The sequence below is a fragment of the Pagrus major genome, chromosome 9 (genome assembly GCF_040436345.1).
Source record: "Pagrus major chromosome 9, Pma_NU_1.0".
In the NCBI taxonomy this organism is placed as follows: Eukaryota; Metazoa; Chordata; class Actinopteri; order Spariformes; family Sparidae; genus Pagrus; species Pagrus major.
In genome coordinates this window covers 26,585,084-26,607,569 of record NC_133223.1, presented here as the reverse complement: position 1 = coordinate 26,607,569, position 22,486 = coordinate 26,585,084, and the positions used below count along the sequence as shown (strand labels likewise).

The following is a 22,486-nucleotide window of genomic DNA, read 5'->3' as shown; positions in this document are numbered from 1 at the left end:
AGCATTTCACTACAACGGTTAAACTTAATATCTACAAGGACGAATGTACTTACAAGATGGTCAAAGATATCCTGAATGGACAAATTGAAGTTTTTGTCTGTGAGCTTGTGGGATGAAAGTTACCGGTTACACCTCCTATAAATACACCTTTTTCATCTCATTGTTTTCTCTTTTTTCATAGTTTTGGCTGCAGTTATGTTTGATCATGTAAACATTTTTCTGTTCTGTGTCTCCTTCCCCTCCACTCTTCTTCTCTCCTCTCCTTCAGAGGTCAGACACCAGCCCAAGCTGAAATTAACTACCTGAATAAAGCAAAATGGCTAGAAATGTATGGGGTGGACATGCATATGGTCAAGGTAACTGACATGCTCTCTTACTCATTATCACATACTTTATAACTTTAATAGCAAATGGAACTTTAAGGAGTGTGCATAAGAACATAAATATGTGAAACGGTCATAAAATTGTCTCATTTTCTTTCTTTTTCTTTAATTTCTCTTGTTCCTGTCTTTTTTTCCGTGTCTGCCCTGCAGGCACGAGATGGTAATGAATACAGTTTGGGTTTGACACCCACTGGAGTTCTGGTGTTTGAAGGAGAAACCAAGATTGGGCTTTTCTTCTGGTATGTGTTGTTATATCCCCAATTAATGAAATATTTACTTAAATGCCTTTTATAGAAACACCTTTTTCTGCTTTTGTGTGTGTCTGATTTTCTCTGTGTGTTGTAGGCCGAAGATCACTTGTCTGGATTTCAAGAAGAGCAAACTAACGCTCATTGTAGTGGAGGATGACGAACAGGTAAGCACACACATTCACATACTCGTCATGCACTGGAATGTTAAAAATGCAGAACATGCATTCAATCACGCTCTGTAATTCCTCTTGATAGCAGTGTATCAGTGACCCAGTCTTAACAACAGAACCTACCAAGTTTGTAGCAATAAGAGTTCTGACAGTGACACGGATTCAAAGGAAAAGAAGTATTAACATGTGCACAAAACAATTGTCAACTTCTCTTTTGTCCATGTGCACACTTAGTGTGTTACAACTAAGCATTCACAACAACCATAAACATGTATGTCTGTGTGCAGAATATGTGATACTTAAAGACAGCTTGTAAAATGAGCTCTTCTGTCCTCTTATTAAAAATGAAGGAAATGGTTAAACAAGATGATTCTCATTGATGATTCAACATTTTACCACATATCATAACCGGATTATAATGCTGCCATTTTCTGACAAGACAAAGAGAAAATTATTTACGAACTCAAGTAGACCTTTCTTCTGAATAGCATAACAAGAAAGACTCCCCTTAAAACTTTTGTTTGAAGTGGTCCCTGAGCTCGAGAAGAGGTTGGTTCCAAATCAAAATGAAACAAGACTTAGTATTGTACTACCCAGAGGCTAGTGTATATGAAAGAGTCTGTTTATGTCCATCCTGGAGGTCTGTGAGAGAGGTTAATAAAGAAGCCCACCCCCTCTGGTATTCCTGGTATGCGCCATTCTCCTCCACACACAGGTCTCCCCTCCCAACTCTGTCCTAATCAGTTTTATACTGTATGCTAGTCCTGTCACCGCAGGAATTTACTGTAATTTACCTGAATTCTCAATTCTCTATCAAGATGCTTGTTTGTCACACATGTATACAGAATGAGCATCAATAATGAAACCAAAAGAGAGAGCTCAGGCTGTCAGTCTTATCAGGGCTCATTGCATTGAAGATTGAGGAATGATGTCTCTATGTCAAGCAACATTTCTGTGAGCAGGTGGCTAGTCTGAATGTCAGCCTAAGAATGTACAGTTTGTCTGAGAACTTGTTTGTGATTCTGTCTCTTTGTCTGAGTATTAAATACGTCTGTTGCCACTATTTCTTGGTGTATTTTGAAAAACCCAACCCCAATCAGAGAACCCAACTGGATCCAAGTTTTGCTTCTAGTTCACCTTGGTGTCAGTTCCTTGTTGGCAATCTGTGGCAAATTGTGATTATACCTAAAAGAGCATAAGAGATTTTGAAAGGCTTTTTATTGCATTAGATCACAGATCAGCATTTACAGACTGGTTTGGTTTGTAGGGTGTTCATTTGGCTTACGGTGAGATAGTCAGGGGTTCTTCTTTGTCATGATGTATATTTTTACATACCTGTGTTAAGAGCACCTGAATGTAGATGACAGTAGGGAAACATGGTAAAGAAGTCCAAAGAATCTGACTGTGACACTGGAATGGCTCCAGTGCAAGTTTGAAACCGGCTGTGGTGCCAGCCAGACTTTTCATCTTGGCCACAAAGCGAAATCAGATTAATGAGGCAGCATCTGCACACACTGTAGTGCTCATTCTTCACATTTTAGTCTCGAACTAGTACATGAGCTTTGTTTGACTGAAAATATGTTGGCTAGGACAGAAGGACTTTCAAATGACAAAGTGTTGAATTTGATCTACAAACACCTTGTCCTGGTTGCATTCTGACTTGAAATGCCCATTTTGTAAAGTACATGTTGTATGTCCTCTTACCTTACACCAATTATCCACAGGGCAAAGAACAGGAGCACACGTTTGTCTTCAGGATGGACCATCCCAAAGCCTGTAAGCACCTCTGGAAGTGTGCTGTGGAACACCATGCTTTCTTTAGGCTGAGAGGGCCGGTACAGAAGAACTCTGCACGCTCTGGATTCATTCGCATGGGATCACGCTTCAGATACAGGTAACAGAGGGATCATAGATGGGAGAGCAAAGGGTTACGGATGCTTTTAAATTAGGAACTTTTACTTCTAGGCTGAGCGGGATGATGTACAAGGGCTGCAATGTCCTTTTGTACCAAATATGCAGGGCTTAAAGTTCTCAAGCAATGTTAGATTAAAGGGCCTCTATGGAGATTTTATCGGCTGGTTGTCTATGTTAGCAAACTCAATTTTAAAGCTAATATTAGCTACTGTTACTCTGTTTGTGGAGTGGAGAGTAAAATCAAATCTTTCTATTTTTATGTAATCTAAAATGAATGATTGTACAAGTGCGCAGTGTCTTTTAAAACAAAACACACCTAAATCATCACTGATGGCACAAACTGCTTTCCCAAGTCCCATAATAAATTGAATCAAGAACAGTTTTGTGCGGGCAAATTGTGACAGGCAATGTTTGTCCATATGTATCTCAAATGTCCAGTATCTTTCAGTGTATCTGTTTCCTGAGCACAGTGGCTTCTATCTGGATACAGTTGAAATTGTTGTGGGAATCGAATGCAGCTGGGCTCGCTCGAAAAGACATTGGGGGGGATGGGAAACTGCTGTTAAGTGTTAAGTGGCACAAATCTAGAGAGCCATGTTTGTCTCTGTACCGTGTGTTTGAACGTTCCAACAGAGATAATCCCAGATTGACTCATAGTATCATTCACTGTACATACAAAAAAAAACCCACGTGTGTACACACAGATACTTGCAGTGGCACAAGACAGGCACTCAGTGTCCACATACCGCAATAGCCAGCGGTTCCCCTTCTGTGTGTGTTTAAACATTACCCAGTTGGATAAGCATTGGCTGTAATGTTGGTTTAACACAGAGGTTACAGGGTTTGTTGGTAGAAGACGGTTATCGCTTGGATGGATCCAGAGTTCAGCAGGGGTCAGTGCCGTGCCTTTTGTTTTGGGGATAATGAGATGTACACAAGAATCATAAAGAAGAGTTATCTTTTTTATTTAATACTTTGACCTGCGTTGGCCCACGTTACCAAGTTCACCTTGCAAGTGAAAAATATATTTTTTGTGTTTGTTTGTGTGACCAGTGGAAAGACAGAGTATCAGACGACCAAGGCCAACAAAGCACGGCGGTCAGCCTCCTTTGAGAGGAGGCCCAGTCGACGTTACTCCAGAAGAACCATGCAGAACAGAGGTGACTTAACTTAAACATAGTTAATAAGCACAGAATGACACATTACCCTTACATGCAGAAATAGCAATATCTTTCAACACATAACATTGTGATCCTACCCTCTCACTGAAGTTACATAGCGCAGAAACAAGTGATAGTGACAGAGACACCATTCAGCCTATTACAAAACACTGCACCATCAAAATGATTTTGAAGCTGTTATTTTATGTAAAATAATTACATAATGTTACTTAAACTACTGTTCTTTGTGTTTTTACAGGACCATTTCATCTCCAAGAGTAAGTACACTGACACGTAAACACTGTGGTTGTGCCTCTGTCTGATTCAATTTATCTATCTTGTTTTACAGCCTTAATTTTAATTTTGTGTAGAAGATTTATCTCATTTTATTTGCATAGCCCTGCTGTTGTGTAATCCTGTTTAAGTTGTTTTATTTGTGATAAATAACAACAATTGACAGGAAATTGCTTAATTATAAATCATGTAAGTGTATCTACATCTACAGGTATTGTTGCTTAAAGTGCTGTGACTCACACACACACACACACACACACACACACACACACACACACACACACTCTTAATTCATTCATAAGCCTCGACCGTAATCTCGTTACAGACTGAGGCAGCCTTTTGTTATAGGGATATGTGTGTGGGCTAAAGACATGATGTCAGTGGTAGTTTTAAGCTGTCATGGGACCAGTGCACTGAAAGCTTTGTGATGACAACCACTTCTGTGACTTTTTATTACATCTAATTGGACAGACCATTACTTTAACAGTGCAGGTCCTTTTTAAGGAAAATGTGCGATATTTAAAGCTGTGTCAAAAGGAGGAAGGTACTGCCATATTAAATAAGTATGGGGATTTGCAAATTGGCTGAAGGATAACATGGTCGACTTAAAATAAAAAGAGAAAAAATACTGTTTTAAATTGTACTTCTGCACTGCCCATAATTGTACTTCATTAGTCAACACAAACTACACACCTCTCTGTGTAATTTGCCAACCTCGATGGCTGCAGGGCCACATTTAAAAGCATTGTGGGAGACTTTAAGAGCCCCTTGTTTATTTCCTAAGTGTTCTTAAGTGTCCAGACGACACTAAAGACCAGTCCAGTTTTTTACAGTATATATCCATGTACAGTATTGGGAATTCTTTCAAGGTGTTTGGTTTTTGTTCATTTGCTCATTTTCTTTCTTTTCGCAGGGTTCTTTCCTCAGGCAATGGTGTCAGCTCCAGCAAAGACACCAAGGTGAGGAGCAAACCAGCAGTACGTATTTAAATTCTTTCTACATTAGACAGGAGAACAAAACAGAGTAGTGCAGCAGACTTAAACATGTTTTTGAAGTCAGGAATAATTGAGACTCAAAACATCAAGTAAAAAACAGACTGTAGGCATCTGTATACCTCGATAAAGTTGGATGACATGAACAGCTTCAAATATTACAGTGCTGTGCTTTGACTGAACTATTTTACAGTGAAAAGTTTGAAAAGTTTCTTCCCCTCTGCAGGCTTCTCCCAGCAGAGGTGCTTGGTCAGCCATGCCTGTGGTCAGCCCGGTAGCTGCATCTGCCTGTGCGCCGATGGAAATCGAGGCCTTACCCAGGAGTCCTGGAGGAGAAAAGAGGAGGTTGGTACCTGGATTATTTGTTTTCTGTCTGGTTTAGAGTCAGTTCTTTGCCTGACCGCCTATTTTATTTTATTTGTATAACCTTTTTTTTTAAGCTCAGTTTTCACCTAATATTTTTTTTAAATTCGCTCCAGCCCTGGAGAGGATAAGCACTTTAGAAAATGGATGGCTGTTTCTCAGTTCAATGCCAGTTCATTTGTTAAATGCCAGTGTCGGCTTACAACTCCTCAGTGCTCACTGGAGATGAGAGAAAGGTTAGGCGGGCCGACTGATCCCTGTTGGGTGCTGAAAGGAGTGGGCGGATAGCTAGGTGTGTTTTTCATGGTCTAATGCCATGAGAGTGGCTTAACATGGCTTATCCACTGACCCAGGTTTGCTGTGACCAGGGAAGAAGGCAGCGAGTATTTTTGTGTGCATTTTCCTATCTATGCTTTCACGTCCCATCCATGCTTGACAGTTTTGTTTGCCTGTTTTCAAGTTTGTGTGCATGAAATACGGGATACATACTTTTAATGTGTACGTGGAGGTGTTCTCAGAGACCTGACCATGGCCTGAAGGAGGGAAATAATTGTGTATCAGGTTCAATATACAATATTCAGGCAGATGGCAGATTTAAATGCAGGAAAGATGGACTGCAGTTAGACAAGTAGCAGACTGATGGTGATGATGGCCATCAGATAATCTGTAAGGATTTCTCTTGCCTTTAAGTTGATACACAGAAACTGTGCCAGTACTCAGTCGACTTCTTCTCTTTACCACCCATATTACCATTTTATTGTTTTTTGTGGTTTTCTATCTCAATGATATTTTTTTTTCCTCTGTTAGGCTGTATCTTTTGCCTCTCATTCCTCATTCAAATGTACTATATGTCTGTTTCTTGTCTTGGGTTGATCTGTTATTTGTGGATGTATTTTCTTTTGCTGTGTGAACATTCTGTGTGTGAATGACCAAGCAAATTGACATATGCATACAATTATGTAAGCACCCTCATCTCTCATAAACATGCAATGTCCCCCTGTGTGTTCCAGTATTAAAATGTACTGAGGACAGATTGGTCTTGTCTGGAGGCAGGCCAGGTAGGTACCATTAAACACTGAAGCTTGCCATCGCTCTGGCTTTAACCAATCAATCGCTGTGCAGCGGCGGGCTTTCCGATTTTGCTTGGGAAAAGGGTTTTCTTGCGATGGAATCGTCTCCTGTGATTTGCTGTCTGTCCACTTTTGATCCGCATGAATTGCAAACCTAATCGGTGCCGGATTTGATGTGATTTCGGGTGTTTAGCATCTATGATTTCAGCTTTGGAATCATTCTAGTGTGTAGGCGTCTTCACTATCAGTCATCTAATGTCATGCTGTGCATCCTGTGACCCAGCTTCTCTATAAATTATTATTTATCCTCTAAACCGCAAAATGGTTGGTAAAAATTAAGGGTGAGTGTATTTGCAAATTAGCCAATATTTATAGTGATGCTGAGTAAAGCTTTCAGATTTTGTAGCAGTGAGACAGAAAGAAAACATTACTTGGTTACTTGCTTTTTTCTGGTGTAAAAGTAGGTATTTTCTGAGCAAACTACTCTGGTTTCTCACAAACAAAGCTCATTCAGATTTACAGCTCAGGCTGATCCTGTTTCCAGTAAAGTCAATTTCTGGTCAGTTGTAATAAGAGGATTGCCGGGCCCCTTTTTTCTTCACTCATTGCCCTTAAAAACAGGATGCACAGACATGACTTTGGTTAGGGCCAGCGCATAGAGATGACCTATTACAATAATAATGTATCCTCCTCTTTCAGACTCTGTTGCCCGGTAAATCCTTCAGAATGCAAATACTGATTTTAAAAAAAAAAAAATGGTATGCCTCCACGCCTGTGATTATCATATGATAATTATGACAAGATTTTACACAAATGTCTAATAGGATAAACATATTCAGTTATGACATTTTATATCCAAAAGGTCGGAGGTCAACTTCATTGTGACATCATAATAGTCTGCAAAAAATATTCTGGCCATTACTCGGCGCCATAGAGAGCCGAAGTCCTGCCTCTTCCGGTTTCCCTCATGGGACCTTATTTCAGACAAACTTCGTATGGTAGTGAATGGAGAGAGACAAATCATTTTTTGATCCCGTTTTAATTGTGCCATGAATCACACATATGATGTTTGTCAAGTTAAAAGAAAGGATCAACAAAAATATTTGTCTCTCTACATTCACTACCATACAACGTTTTTCTGAAATAAGGTCCCATGGAGTTGACCGGGAGGTTCGTGACTTCGGCTCTCTGTAGCTCAGGAACAGCAACTTCACCTGTGCGCAGAGGCATTTAAGGTGGTAACTCTGCAAGTCCTTGAAAGCACGTCCTATTCATTATGCTCTCCTGCAAGGGCTCTCAATATTTCTTTCCTAGCTATTTTTTTTTAAGTGAATTTAAGCAAGATGCAGTTCAACAACAGACCTACTGTTTTGTTCACACAGGCCCACATTGCTCAGTGGTGATACAAGTTGAGTATTTTATCAGCACAAAATATAACATTGAGATGACCTCTGAGTTCTTGTTTATGCCGTCAACCCATGGCAACAGTTTACAGCTGACTCGTGAGGAGGATGCTTTGAAAGAGACACTGCTGTATCACGAATACCTCAGACTAATGCCTGGTGCTCTTCCCTCTCTCCCCACATGCCTTTTCCCCTTTCTTTTCATACAATGTCTCTGTTGATTTTGCATGGAGCGTTACAACCCTCAGCTGTTCTCCTGATAACATGAGCAGTCAATCTCCTTTGTCTTTCATTCTCCAACTTAACCAAACACAAAAGATAATGAATACTGTAAATGATTAAGCCTATTGCAAGCCTAGTCCAAATCAGTGAGTTTATGAATTTTTAAATTTTAAAATAATTCAAAATGTCATATTTTATGTAATGGCCATGTACTTTTCATATTCTTCTCTTACAATGTTAATTGGCCATACAGCTGTATTCTCTCTTCCTGTTTTAAGATGTCATGTAGCGCTGCGTCTGAATCTGTTGCCCTCTCTCCGACCCTTGCTTCTCCTTCCCGTAAGCTACTCCACTACTCTGTAACATTATCATAAGTGAGAGAAGATGACTCCTATCTCAATGCCACTGGACTTAATTCCTCACAGTTTACTCTCTAACTCTAACAAGAGAGTTTATGGAAAATATAGAAAGGTCAGTAGAAGTTCATCTGCAGTCAATCTAGTCAAAGATCATTGAGTTAGTCACTGTTTTACTGAGGCAATGTGAAACTGAATGATCTCTTGCCTCTTCAGCTCCCAGTGAAGCTGTCATCATGAATAAAAGCTTCCGGCTCGCGGCCTCCAGCACTGAATTTATAAACACTTTTTTGACATCAGCCATCAGACCTCAGTAGCTCGAGGTGCAAAGCCAGGTCACTGACGCTCCAGAGACATCCAGTCCACTTCACTTAGCTCAAGTGTTCGTGTCACAACACTTGTCTCAGCACACTTAAGTGCACACTAGTGTACAGTGTTGCAGTACATATCCTGCCGGGCTCATCCTGACGATGAACGCTTGATTTATTTTAATGTTGTTTTATGTGCACTAAAATCACAGCTTTCTTATTATGATGAGCAGGATTTCTCTTGCATGGTCATTGTTTAAAATAAACTAGTGGATGTTCTATGACAAAATAAAATGTAGCTAATTGCACAACCTTAGAAAATCCTCAGGTAAGTGTGTTTTTCATGCAAGTAGAAGGTCTTTTAGGCTGAGGCAACACGTCAATATTTGACGAGGAGGTTACTACAGGTTAATGAGTCTGATGTAGCGACATGCACACGGTGCTTTAACATACAGACATGAACGAGTTTCTAAGAAGAACGCCAGCTCACCAGTTCGGCAATATTCAGGGTGTAAAGCGGGAGAAAATGGCGAGCCAAGGGATTTGAACGAGGCTACATGTTGTCTTTGCTGTAAAACGATAATGATAGTGATATTTGGGCTGGGGTAGAGAAGCTCAGCAGAGGAGAGGCTGCAACAGTGTGATAATTAATAACACAAATCGTTTACGTCAGAGCCTAACAATACTATGGTATTTAATCATTTATCCACTTGTTTCAATACCCATCCCTCATAATAAATTACGCTCTTTCTCCAAAGTTATCAGCTGCCTTAAATTCCCTTCTGCCGCCTCCCTTTTCTTCTTCACACTTGTCTTAAACCAGCTGTTGCTTGGTGTTATCTTTCCCTCCCTCATTCATTTACATACAACCCCCCTCCCCTCATTGCTGTTTTCATTCAATACTCCTCTTCCTCTCCCCCTCCATTCCCTCTCTTGTGTTACCTACACTCACACTCACTCCCCATCTCTTTTATACGTCCCTCCTGTATGTCACCTTCCCCTCCTCCTCCCTATTCTCCCCAGGTCTCCTCTTCCCTCCATCCTTCCTGCTCATGTCTCATCAAAGCTCCCCACAAAGGAGTCGGACAGATCAACTGACAGCCGTCTCAGCCTCTGTACTGGCACGAACTGGACAGCACACTAATAAATGGGAATGGCTCAGCAGTGACTCGCCCATTAGTAACTCTGGTATTTGTGTTTGTGACTGCACCACATGGAAGGACAGATTTGGTGTGAATGCAGAAATGCATTTTTAACTGAAACATCCCTGAACACAATCAAAAGTGTCACATAATCAGTCTGGTAACACCCCTCACAGACAGACGCCTCTCCAAGCTCGCCATCTCACTTCATACTGCCCCTGGTCTTCTCTGTGTTTCACTCAGACTTGACCCTTTCTCCAGGGGCAACTCTGAAAAGTTATCCCCCCACTTTAGCTCCACCTTTCCCCCTCTTTCTTCTCTAATTTTCTCCACTTTGTTACACTTTCTCCTGCCTCTCCTCTCCCCTCCCCTCTCCTTCCCCTGTCCTTCACTCTCAACCTCACGGTGAAACTGGCTGGCTGGGGTGAGATAGTATCAATGTAAGGCTGAGGAATTCAACCCCACTCTCGACTCTGCATGGAAACAATAAGTCTCATAGTTCCTGGAGGGTTTCACTAAGTCCTCTTCTGCTCCCGCTGTCATTCTCTTCAGGAGAGTTTCATGTTTTGTTTTGTTTTTATAATATCTCAAGCATTGTTTTAATTAAGTTTGAATTACATGAAATGATCTTTATACAAGAAAATGCGATTTCTCTATTTTGTATTTAATCTGCGCTGCACATTTTGTGGATCTGCTGCTCTGTTTTTAAAAGTAGTTGGATAAGATGGTCAACACAAAGAAATAGAAGCAGGAGGCAAGAGTTGCTTTCGATGCCTTCCAAAAAAGTCTCTATCTGTTATATTTGCACACTTTTCCTTATGTGTTTAACACATTTGTTAAAAATCCTGGAGGATACATTTTTTGTCTTGTTTTAAGTTAGTGGTTTTTCCCTGCTCCAGTGTTGAGCTAGGCTAAACATATTCTCTATACTCAGAAATTAAATTAATACTGACCTTCTCATCCAACTTCTGGCAAGAAATCAAGCATAATACCATTAAAATGTTTGAAACTGAATCAAAATTGAATGTTAATTGTTTAACTGTTGTTAGTACACTGTAACTGTTTTTTTTTTTTAAACACAGAGCAGCGTGTAGAAGTCCATATTCACTGAATGCTTACCTACACCTCAGACTGTTTCTTGCACAGCTCGACCAATGAAGATGATTTCTTAATATATCTTAGTTAAATGTTTACAACCTAACTGACCAAAGGATGTTTTTTCTTTCTGAACTGTATGTTAAAAATCATTTCAGAGAATAAAGGAAGGATTACTCTTGACACGGAAGAGTATGTAGCTTTATGAGCTCTATGTAGCGTCCTCCATGTGTGCTTAATCTCTTTGTTACCTGTGTTGTGTGTGTGGATATTTTGGTAACACGTAATAGTAACCATCATTAAAGGTGCACTATGTAGTTTTCGGGAAGATATTTTAACCAGAAGATAAAGGTCTTAATTGACAGATCTTTTTTTTTCCCGCTTCTGTTTATATATGGCGGACCCTGCCAACTCTCTAGCTTCAAACAGTGTTCTGGGGACCTTATTTTCCTCTTAGAACAGCTTGTTTATTCAGTTATGGAAAAAATAAATATGTCTGAGTTTGTATCAATACCTCATTAATATTGTAAATATTAAAATTCTGAGTTTGAATTTCTTCTCCAAAACTACATAGTGCCCCTTTTTAATACATGACACATTTATAGTTAATTAAATGTTTGTTAATAGTTATTTGACTGTTAATTATGAAATGCTTTATGAACCATTTATTCCACAATTGTAAAGTAGTCTAAACATCAGTTGCAACTTAACAATGAACAATTGCTTAAATAATAGTTTATAAAGCATTTCTACTGTTTGTTAAAGGTAAAATAACTATTAACTCGAGTTTAATTAACTATACATTTACAATTTATAATGATGGTTACGATCTTCTTTCGTTGTAAATGAAGTTGTAACTTAAACATGACAAGATATGGGCCGGTAGTTAAATGCTTTAAACGTTGTCGTTGTAAAAGATTTCTTACCAGAGGTCTCCCATTGAAATTTCTCAACTGTGAGTGTATTGAAGTTTTTGGGTTTTTTTTTTAACATGGAAATACATTCAGCAATTGATTGAACAGCACAGGCCCAAGATGAGACAATAATGTTCGGCTGGCAAAAGACTGACTGTCTTTTCTTTTTGTCCTTCCTGTGTTATTTTTGTGTTTTTGCCCACACTTGGATTGGTTGGATACATCCTCACCTTCTCCTTCATGTATTACTTAACATGTGGGAATGTTTATATACATTTGATTTGTGAGTCCTCGGGCAAAGCATTGTTCATTTCTTTACATCTTTGTGTGTGTGTTTTGCTTTAGCTCCTGTTCTCTACAGGCAGTATATATATATACACACAGTAATATACAGCGTATTTTTCATGTTTTACTGTGTCTTCAGGCTACAGATATATGAGGTAATTACTCGGCTGCTGGAAGAGCTTTTCCCAAAATCCATGTATCAAATGTTTTTGCTTCAGGTTGCTTCTGATTCAGAGGATATTAGAGCACATTATTTCTAAGAAAAGTTATTGCTTTCTTTGAAGACTTACTTCATGCTTTTTTTCCTCTTAAGAAGACCTTGTGCAATTTTGTTTATTTTAGGGCTTCCTTTTGTGGACACACAGCTCCCATATCTTCATGATAGAAAGTGCAGCAACAAAAGAGACCAATTTTTCTTTTTCAAACACATTTTTTTCCAATATGGGGACATCATTGGCTTTGTTTTTTATATGTTCTGTTGTAATTATATTGTATGTTTCTGGGAATTTATCGTAAAATGTCTCCTGATTTATCATCACGGGCCAGTCCATTCATATCTTTTGGATGCTGCAGGTAAGTTGCACAGCTGTATAATCCTGATTTCTGATGTGTATAACTCTTGTTTAAGACTTGCATTGTTTTCTCCATTGTATCATCTTGTGTTTTTTTGTTCAAACTATTTTTTTTTTTTTTTCAAAACCCACATCTTAATATGTCGTTCCTGTTTTCTGTCTCTAGTGTGCCCATGGTTGCTGATCTGATGGAGACCTGCATTGATGACGTCCTCAGATCTCCTGTCGTCCCCACTGTGACGGCTGCAGACGAGGCCGGGCCGAGCAACGCCTATGCCGCTGCGAGTGTCACCGGGGAGGACCCTCTCAGCCTCAGTGGTGAGGCTACAGAAAACCTAACAGAGTGACGATGAAAATTATAAAGAAAAAGTTTTCTAATAATTAATACGTTTATTTGTATAGCATTTATCAAAAGCACTGTTACAGAGTGCTTCAAAACAAACTGTAATTAAATACAAAGTGTTGAAAGAGAAATACAGCTGATAACAATGAATGAAAAAGTTAAAAAAGCAATGGGTACATTCAAAAAGAGCCATGCACTGACTTAAGTGCAGAAGAATAAAAAACAGTGTAATTAAAAAGAAAAAATAAACCTTTAAACATTTAAATACCCTTGTAGAAAGGCCTTTCCATGAAAATAAGCAATTTAAACTGTTGCCAGCTGATGTTAAGTTAAGTCAGATAACCACCAACCACCAACTTTTTAGAGAAGTAAACTAAAAAGGGGTATTTAATAAATGTCTAATTTGTTATAATTATGTTAAAAATGTATGTTTTTTGTTGTGCATACAGTGAAAGATCACAAAGCAGTTGTGGTGGTCTGTATTTAAGTTTAACTTTGTGTCTCCGCAGAGGCAGCGGCTCGTCTGAAGCAGCTGGCGTTGGACAGCAGTCCTCTTCTTGCCACTCCAAGAAATAACGTCAATGTCAACATGGCATTGAACAATCAGGTGGGTGTTTGTTCGTATAGTCTTTATGTAGATTTCTGCTTTTAAAGGGGCGCTGTGACGCTTCTGTGTTGTGCTGGAAGCCAGTCGTTAGTTTATGTTAGCAGACTCCATTTCTAAACTATCGTTAGCGACTGTTGCTCTTTGTTAGTGGTGGGGAGAGAGGCATTGAGACAAGTTCCTGGAGAACATACATAAAGTCACATCCTTTGGACTGTCACCGAAAATCTGGCCAGAGTCCTTCACAAAGAAATCCACGGTCCAGCAGCTTTAAACAAGCTATACGAATCATCCATAGGCTTTTATAGGCAACCGAGAGACGGGGAAGGTCTCATTTTTTGCCTTCTAGATGTAGACAAGTAACACATGTTTATTTGCTCCAAGCCCCAGCGTAGAGAATAACAAATCTTGTTTTCCATTTTTGTCTCTCTTTTTATTTGTATGTGATATTTGTGCCCCATCCCACCCTGCTCCTACAGGAGGACGTGGTGAAGCTCACCGAGAAGTGTGGTCTGAGCAGTGCAGGCAGTAGTAGCCCAGTTGCCACTCCACTGCGCCCCCCAGAGGATCTGAAGAGTAACATCCTGAAAGCTCAAGCTGAGGCTGCTGCCCTCAAGGTGAGCAAAACACCAGACGAAACTGGGAAAACGGGAAGCGAAGGAAAAGGAAAGACACTACTCATTGAAATTAAGTGTTGCATACTGTTGTTTGGTGATCATAAAGGCCTATAAATATGTTCAGAGCTGCATCAAGGCTATTTTTAACAAATAACTGTTTCAAAAAGTTACATTTTTATGTAGAGAGGTGACGGGGGAGAAAGATTTGTGTTCACCACCAGACTAGAACCTGAAAGAATTCGGTCATCGGTCTGCTAGGTTGACCCCTTGGCTTGTAAATCGAACTTAATGTCAGAAAAATTTGTAGTCAATGTTAAGCAATATTAGTCCTTCCATGTTAATGTCATAGTTGTGAAGTTATTCTGCCATCAAAAGATGAAGATGCACGCCTCTTTTATTCCATCACCCCCTCTGTCTGTTTATTCATTTGTTTTTCTCTCGTCGTTCCTCTGTGCAGGGACCTTCGGAGGAACATGTCGTAATGGTCGGTGGAGATAAAAACTGTAACCTGCAGGATGTTTCTGCCAGGTATGACCGCACACTGTACAGTCATTTTACATACATTTTAAGTGTTAGAATTATAAAGAAAAGGGGTCTTCAAAGGGTCCTGATATTTATTCAACTATGCTATATTTAGCATAGTCCTGTTTAAACACTGGGTACTGAGCACACATGAACAGGAGAAAAGCCATTGTCACTTGTGCTCTATTGTCTTGAAATTGGGTCTTTCCCCTCCTCCTCCTCCTCCTCCTCCTCCTCCTCCTCCATCTTTCTGACTCATGCCAACTGTCAACACATTGTCTCAGCCAATCACAGCTCCCTGCTGCTTGAGCTGATTAACTACTTGAATATTCATGAGGATTATTAGCATAGTTCACAACATTACATCACCTGCAGCTCATCCCAGCAGCATGGCGTCACCGAATGACAAACCGCGGTCGTTGTCTTGTATCAGAGGCAGTCAGTTGCTCATGATACTGAGAGAATGAGCCATATTCGATTTGGTGAATGCTATCTGTCGATTCAAAAACAGATCTTGATAAAATTGATTATAAAGGGGGCACTGTTTTGTCTCTGTCTCTTGCTCCAGCCTACTGTGTGCCTAACCATTTACTGGTGTCCTTAATCTACTGAAATACAACATGAAACACAACCAGAAGCCTTTTTATTTTTATTTTTTTTACATACATGTACAATATATGTAGACACACCAGATCACTGCCACAAAATCAAAATGTTTCCCGTCTGTTTCCAGGTTAAAGGTGCGTAGCGGGCGATTGGGCAGTAACTCGTCTCTGACCGTTAGCAGTCGTCCTGACATCCAGGACTCCTGGGACCTGCTCAAGCCGGCCTCGCTGGTCTCATCCGCAGGGGCCAGGTCAGTCTGTGTGCACTAAATGCTTCTATAATTTGTCTTCAAGGTTCTGTATGTATCAATTAGTCCCACTTTGGCTGCTTAATGAGAACCAGAGAGCGAGCGAAACTGGGACAACAGAATTTCTTGACCGTAGCTACAGATTCGTAATCCTTCTGAGACAGACGCACACATTATATCTGTGTTTTCTCTCTTTTATCTAACTTGAAGTCAAAAGATACATTTAGTGAACATCATTGCTTACATTTGATTCAAAACAACAAAGTGCAGCTTCACGAAATCCTTCACAGATTATTATCTAAGTTGTATAACTGTACAGTAATATTACGAGTTACTAAGTTCGTCAACGTGTTAGAACATAAAAATAAGACGCACCGGATCTCCTGCAGCCTGTTTAAGCTCATTAAGAGGCGCAGTACAATATTAATGTTTTAACTTTTGTCACTATGGACATATTGTAGTCTTCAATTCAGTCGTTTGGTTCAGCTAACCAAAAAACAGATGAATAATTCATTCAGATTTGCTGGCATGGTCGGCAAAAGAGACAGAAAAAATGGTAATAAAGACATAATTTGTTGATTCTTAAAAATTATCCAAGTTGTTAATATTGTCCTGTGAAGTCCATGTCTCACCATCTGTTGTGGTTGGGTATGTTTGTTTTCTACAAAATGAAGGTGTCCCCACCTTTCTCTGTTTAGTTTTCACCCCAGGACAGCCCCTGGAGTATTGCAAGTGCTTCCACTTTGGAAGATTAATCAACTCTGGTCTGACAGAGTGCAGTTTTTTGCAGTGGGAGGCGTCTTTTTCAGTTGTTTTCTAAACGCAGCTGAACGCAGAACAGAAGAAAAATGATGATAATACGTTTTGAATGATAGTGAAAGGTTTCATTGTCAATAGAAATCAGGTTAATTCAAGGCTACAACATAAAACATTTTTAAAAATTCACAAGACAACAGTGTTGCTTTTTCTTTGTAGTCTTTGCTGACATCTGTTGGTGCGTTTGAGCAATGTGTGTTTGTGGGTGTCTGGGTCTGTGGAGTCACCTGACCTGACATCTGCCTGGATACTGCTGGCGTCCTTGCACATTAAGTGTTTTCAGTGGGATGACACAAATATACAGACTGTCGACCTCAGGCTCATTGATGCAGTAAACACTCGTGATATTCAGGCTGGTTTTCTTCTCATTCTCAAGAACGATTTTTATAATCATGAATAATTGAACTCATTAATCCAGCAGAAGTCAAACATTTCCATGTTTAATACCACTGTGAAAACACCCTGTGGCTTGTTGGTCGCACATAATAAGCAATTTAAAGGGCGTCACCTCGGGCAGTGTGCAGGGCTCCAATAATAAAGGGATTTCTTGAATCATATGAAAATGCACCAATGAAATATGTTTTTTATGCCGCTCTATCTCAAGGATGAGGAGCTTGAAATACATTTCTGTAAATGTTTTATGAGAATTTTTCTATCTAAGTGTCATTTGCTAATTTTTTCTTTTGCTCTGCTCATCAGTGTTGAGAGACTAGCTGAAGATTTAAACCCCTCTGTTCCCAAGATGCCCACTGAGTCTGCCAGCGAAGCCATGGCACCAAAGGTAAACTAATAAATCACTTTTTGTGGTGCATTTATGTTTGTGTACAGTAAAACTTGATGTGGTGTGATAAAGATGTATGGCTCCTCTTTGGTTAATGTGTCATGTTGAAACCATCGGAGGTTAAGTAAGTGTTTGTATCATTCTGCAGGTGAAAGCAGAGGAAGTTGACCTTAAAAGCACCGCTCCACTGTCTGACAACCTGATTGATTTCACAGATCCAACTCCTGTTGTAAGTTTCACTGACTGCATGTGGAGAACTAAATAGTAGCTAGTGCCGGCAGTAAACCACCGTCAACTGCACTGCAAAAATACATCAGTCACTCACCCTCATTCAGAAATGTTAAATCCTCGTCTGCAACCGAGTCTGAACATGATTTAACACTACCAGAATTTAGTGTACGGGCAAGTGTAAATGAAACTTCATTTGGTACTTCTATGTCTCTCTGTGATCTATGAAAGTAATATTAATAATACATTTTATCTGTATAGCACCTTGCAGCTCAAGGTGCTTTACAACAAAGAAATTAACAGGCGCCAAGTGCTTCACATAAAAGAAGACAGAATGAACATAAAAACGGAGAGAACTCCATAATTAATGTAAAATACGGCTGGGAATAAAAACCCACTTGATGATTATAGTAAAAATAAGATAATAAAAAGAACGGAAATAGAATAAGGCGATACGTAATGTAAGATGGAAAATGAAACCCACAGAAGGATAATAAATAGTAATGATAATAAATGAGAAAAAGAAGTAAAAACAAGAGTCTGGTCTTTATCACTAAAGTCATCGCTTGTTGAAGGTTAAAGGGAAGAGATACATTTTTAACTTTTGAAAACATTTAGCTTCCCTGATATCTCTAGTCTAGATAATGTGTTCCATGTATCAAACCTGTGTCAGCTTTCTGTGGTCAAACGTGAGTGAATGCACCCCTAAATGTCCGTGTGGTCAACAGAGTGTAACATATGTCTGATTGTCTTCCAGCTGCCTCCGGTGCAGCAGCCCAAACCTGTCATCACCCCCCGCTGGATCATCCCTACTACTGCTGTGAGTGATCAGCCTGTGTGTCTACCTGTCTGTCTGCCTGTTTTTCCTCCCACAGGTTCTTGTGAAATGTTTGCATATACAAGGTTTCTGTGTTTATTCATTTCAATCTGTGTCCGTTGTCCTGTAACTGTTGATAAAAGGCTCATGCACTTGCCTAGTTGCTGTTCACTTCAGCTGATGTAGAGGCGCTGTAGAGTCTGACCTCCTGCCTTCTCCCTCGTCCCCCTCTAATGCAGCCTCCCGGCGTCTTTACTAACGGCCTGCTCGACCTTGACCCCCCCGCTAAGGTCAACCCTGTTCTCCCTGCAGATGGGGGGGTGGCTGTCACCCCTGCCCTCCCCCAACTCGCTCACATGCGTAACACCAACTCCACCAGGTAAAAATCCTTGAGCACCCAAAGCGCTTACAGGTTTTTAAAATGAGCTTGGTAGAATGCTGACCTCTGCTGATCAAGTAGGGAAATGCAAAAAGAGCAAATATTTCCAGTTACTCCTCGTGCAGTATATTTGTACAGTATATTTCAGGCCTCTCTACCTAGATTAAACTGTAAAGTGTGTTAAGCAATCTATGTCTCTGAGTAATTCGACTCCTGTCTCCTGCAGCACTGTGGGTCAGCAGCCAAACTCAGAGGATGGAGCCAAACCCAGAGGTCTCCTGACCACTGAGCTCTGATGGAGAAATGAGAAGCAGCCATCACACCATTAGTCTCCCTGACTGCTCCTCCCCCCTCACCCATCCACACAAGAGCAAGCTGGGCCAAGAGGAAAGTGGAACCAGGGAGGAGGCAGCTTACAAACAGATGTAGCTAGGTTCACGTGACAGTAATAGAGATATGATTACAGGTTTTCATCACACAGTTAGAACCAGTATTAACATTTTAGGATCACCTACAGGAACACGGTCAGTGACCTGCTGTTTATGTAATCCATCCATTCATTCAACCAAACCTCAGTCAAAAATCTTGTTATTCATCTTGTTGCTACAGAGCTGAAGTTGGTCCTGACACACTTAAATCTAACAACACTATCATACGTAAAGGGTAGGTTGTCTCTTTTAGTGCTGCTTTCCTCCCCCCCTTTTTTTTTTTTGACTCTTGCTGTTTTACACTGGTGATCACACCACTGGACTCCTGCACTGAGCTTCTCTCCACTCACAGATCACGTAGCATGTAGAGCTGCTGAAGTACACTGGATGAAGGACTGAAAAAGAAAAATCTATAAAACAGAAAGACTTGTAAGAGATAAAAACATCTGGACTCTTGACACGATGAAACATGTGGATGTGAGACTGTACTGTCCTTGTAGCACACGACAAACCTTTTTTAAACTCGATCAATACGACATGTGAAACTCGACTCGCCACTGGATATGAAGACTTCACTGGATTATCTTTGCAACACTGGAGCTTGAAGGATTTTTTTTTTTTCTCAATGGATGACAAAGAGATGGCCGCTTTGGATTTTCACCTGATGTTTTTATTAGCCTGTTCTTATTTTTTTTTTTCGTCTTATGATGTTTTAATTTGCCCGTCGCAGTGCTTCTGAATTCCTGTGTAATTAGGAGTTGAACATCACTAATGAAAGTTAGTTCTGCGTCTCGTTTTGGACCTGTTATGTTCTGCTCCTCTTTAAACTCTCATCATGGCTTTGAGTCAAAGATGATTTACAAATAATGTGAAGTTTTAAAGTTTTGTCTTAAAATGTGATCCTTTGTTTCCATTTTACTTTTAAATTGGTGATGAAAATACGACAAGTGAATAAAGACGCGGCTCAAACGCTTTGGAAACCTTTTAAAGGATAAGTTCACGCAAACATGAAAATTCAGTCATTATCTACTCACCCTGTTGCCGAGGTTTCGTAATCCACAAAACATTTCTGGAGCTTCACAGCAAAATAAAGTTGCAGCATTCTCATAAACAACTGACAACCAAATTGATTTGAAAAGGTGTCATTTATGCCCTTTTTAAGTTTTTAAATCTTTACTGTAGCTGCTAAGCTAAAAGCGTTGGCGCGTTGAAGGTGTAAATAACGTCTTAATTTGGGATCCCAGGCGTTCTGGAGAATTGGATAACACTGGACTAGTTGCGTGGAGCCATTTAATGCTTATTTTTGTCGTTGTTGTCTCCATCTACTTCAGTTGTTTAGAAGAACGCTGCAGCACGGTTTTGCTGTGAAGCTCAAGAAATGTCATGTGATCTACAAAACTTCACCCGACTTTCAATCAGCACGGCTGTGAGGAGATAAAGAATGAATTTTCATTTCTGAGTGAACTTATCCTTTAGGTGAGCTGTGATCCCTGGAGGTGAACGACATTCCAGTGTTTGGATTATCTAACTGGATATCTGAATTAATTTTTAGACAGAAAATGGACCCTGTTATATGTAGAGAATTGTTCCTGGTGTTAACATGTTGTAGCTTCGACCCTTCAGCCTTATGGAAATGAATGTATTCAAACAGTCTCATGTGAGAATGCTGGAGATGCCACAGTATGAAAATATCCCCCTGGAGTTTTATGACTTTTTAAATTTAAGATTGCTGATATAACTCTGGGAAATATGGGTTATTACAACCTGCCAGCTCATGTTATGTCATTGAATTCATGTTAAAACCTTTTATTAAATTCACGGGACCTTGAAAATCCTACAGCTGTACTATGAATACTTTTTCAGTCTAAGAGCTAAATTTCTCAGCCTCTAGTAACACTTTCACATTAAACTGTTTCAAGGAAATTAAAACGATCCTTCTTGGGAAAATCTACAGTCAAAATAAAAAAGTAAAAGTAAAAACTAGAGGAGATAAGTTTTTGAAAATGAAAGATCCCTTGTTTGGGTGAAAAAAGAAGATTTTTTGTTATTAATTTGATTATTGTAACCACCCAAACGTGTTGCCAGGTTTTCTTGGGGTTTCTTGGATGTTCGGTACAAATTTAAACCCAATCCAGTGAAAAATGAGCTGAGTGAGATTTACAACACACACAAAGAATCCAAAAATTTATTAATTTTGGAAGTTGGACCCTCAGAGCTAAATTTCAGAAGTTGGAGTACAGCTGTAGGATTTTTCAGAGTCCCATGAATTTATTAGATTTACATGAATTTCTGGGAGAAAATCTGTGACAAACTGTAAAAGGTTTTCTTGGTGAATTGTGGCTGAGCTGGCATTAAACGACCCGTATCTTTAAAAGCTGAGTTTGTACATGTGAAATTGAGGCCTGATTCTACATTTTCTCAGTTGTAAATCAAGTATGTCATTTTATTTTTTTTTTATTTCACTACCCCGAACATCGTAATCATTAAGTCTGGACCCTCATTCATGCTGTCTCTGTGTAGTTTTTTCATTATGATTTCTTGAACAAGGGAAGCTGACTGTTTGACGACGTCTTCTTAGCAGCGACGGTTATTTATGCTTCTACTCAGTGTTCAAACATGACATGTTGTCCAAAAGTGTGATAGCGTTCAGTTCTAATGTGTTGTCAGTATAACGGCGTCAGCTGGCTGTAGATATGAAGTAGAGCTATATATTTTTTTTTGAAGATTATGTCGGCAGTATTGTTACTACATTCTGTGCAGATTTCAGCGTCGAGGTGTTTTCTAATTACAAAAGCCGTAGGATTCATATTACTGATGGAAGTGACTGGAAACACACGCAGAGTGTGACGTCTCAAATGCAATTTTATATAAACTTTTATTTTTTTTCTGGAATATCTGATCATGATTCAGTAAAGCTTTGCTACAGTAGGAGTCAAGTGTTTTCTTTTATTCATTTTGAATGTTTGGCTACAGAGGAGGTCAGTGATAACAGTTGGATTCATGCAACACTGGTCTGATTTGCTGCTGAGCTGTGGACCGGATGTGATTGTAGTCTTTGTTAAACCAGCTATGAAACTATGACCTGGATCACTCCAAGAGGAAAATCTGATGTTTTAGTCCTCAAATTAAGACATAAAGCTCTTTTATCTCTTCCAGAAATGTAGCAATAACAGTTAATGTCATCAAAAGCTTTTTTAAGTTATA

The 22,486-nt window shown here is 39.6% G+C and overlaps 1 protein-coding gene across 1 annotated transcript in view; it reads left to right on the top strand.

Moving 5' to 3' along the window:
* Positions 1–22,210, top strand: part of epb41l5 (erythrocyte membrane protein band 4.1 like 5) — a 35,911-nt gene extending 13,701 nt beyond the window's left edge. Inside the window, exons 9-26 of the mRNA XM_073473249.1 lie at positions 269–356; positions 534–622; positions 729–798; positions 2,529–2,698; positions 3,772–3,878; positions 4,138–4,156; positions 5,086–5,131; positions 5,391–5,509; positions 13,061–13,212; positions 13,747–13,844; positions 14,321–14,458; positions 14,916–14,986; positions 15,714–15,836; positions 17,349–17,430; positions 17,579–17,659; positions 18,416–18,478; positions 18,715–18,854; positions 19,081–22,210. Of these exons, the coding sequence (XP_073329350.1) occupies positions 269–356; positions 534–622; positions 729–798; positions 2,529–2,698; positions 3,772–3,878; positions 4,138–4,156; positions 5,086–5,131; positions 5,391–5,509; positions 13,061–13,212; positions 13,747–13,844; positions 14,321–14,458; positions 14,916–14,986; positions 15,714–15,836; positions 17,349–17,430; positions 17,579–17,659; positions 18,416–18,478; positions 18,715–18,854; positions 19,081–19,150 (1,726 nt within the window). The 3' untranslated portion in view covers positions 19,151–22,210. The remainder of the gene's footprint in view (positions 1–268; positions 357–533; positions 623–728; positions 799–2,528; positions 2,699–3,771; positions 3,879–4,137; positions 4,157–5,085; positions 5,132–5,390; positions 5,510–13,060; positions 13,213–13,746; positions 13,845–14,320; positions 14,459–14,915; positions 14,987–15,713; positions 15,837–17,348; positions 17,431–17,578; positions 17,660–18,415; positions 18,479–18,714; positions 18,855–19,080) is intronic.
* The last annotated feature ends 276 nt before the right edge of the window (positions 22,211–22,486 follow it).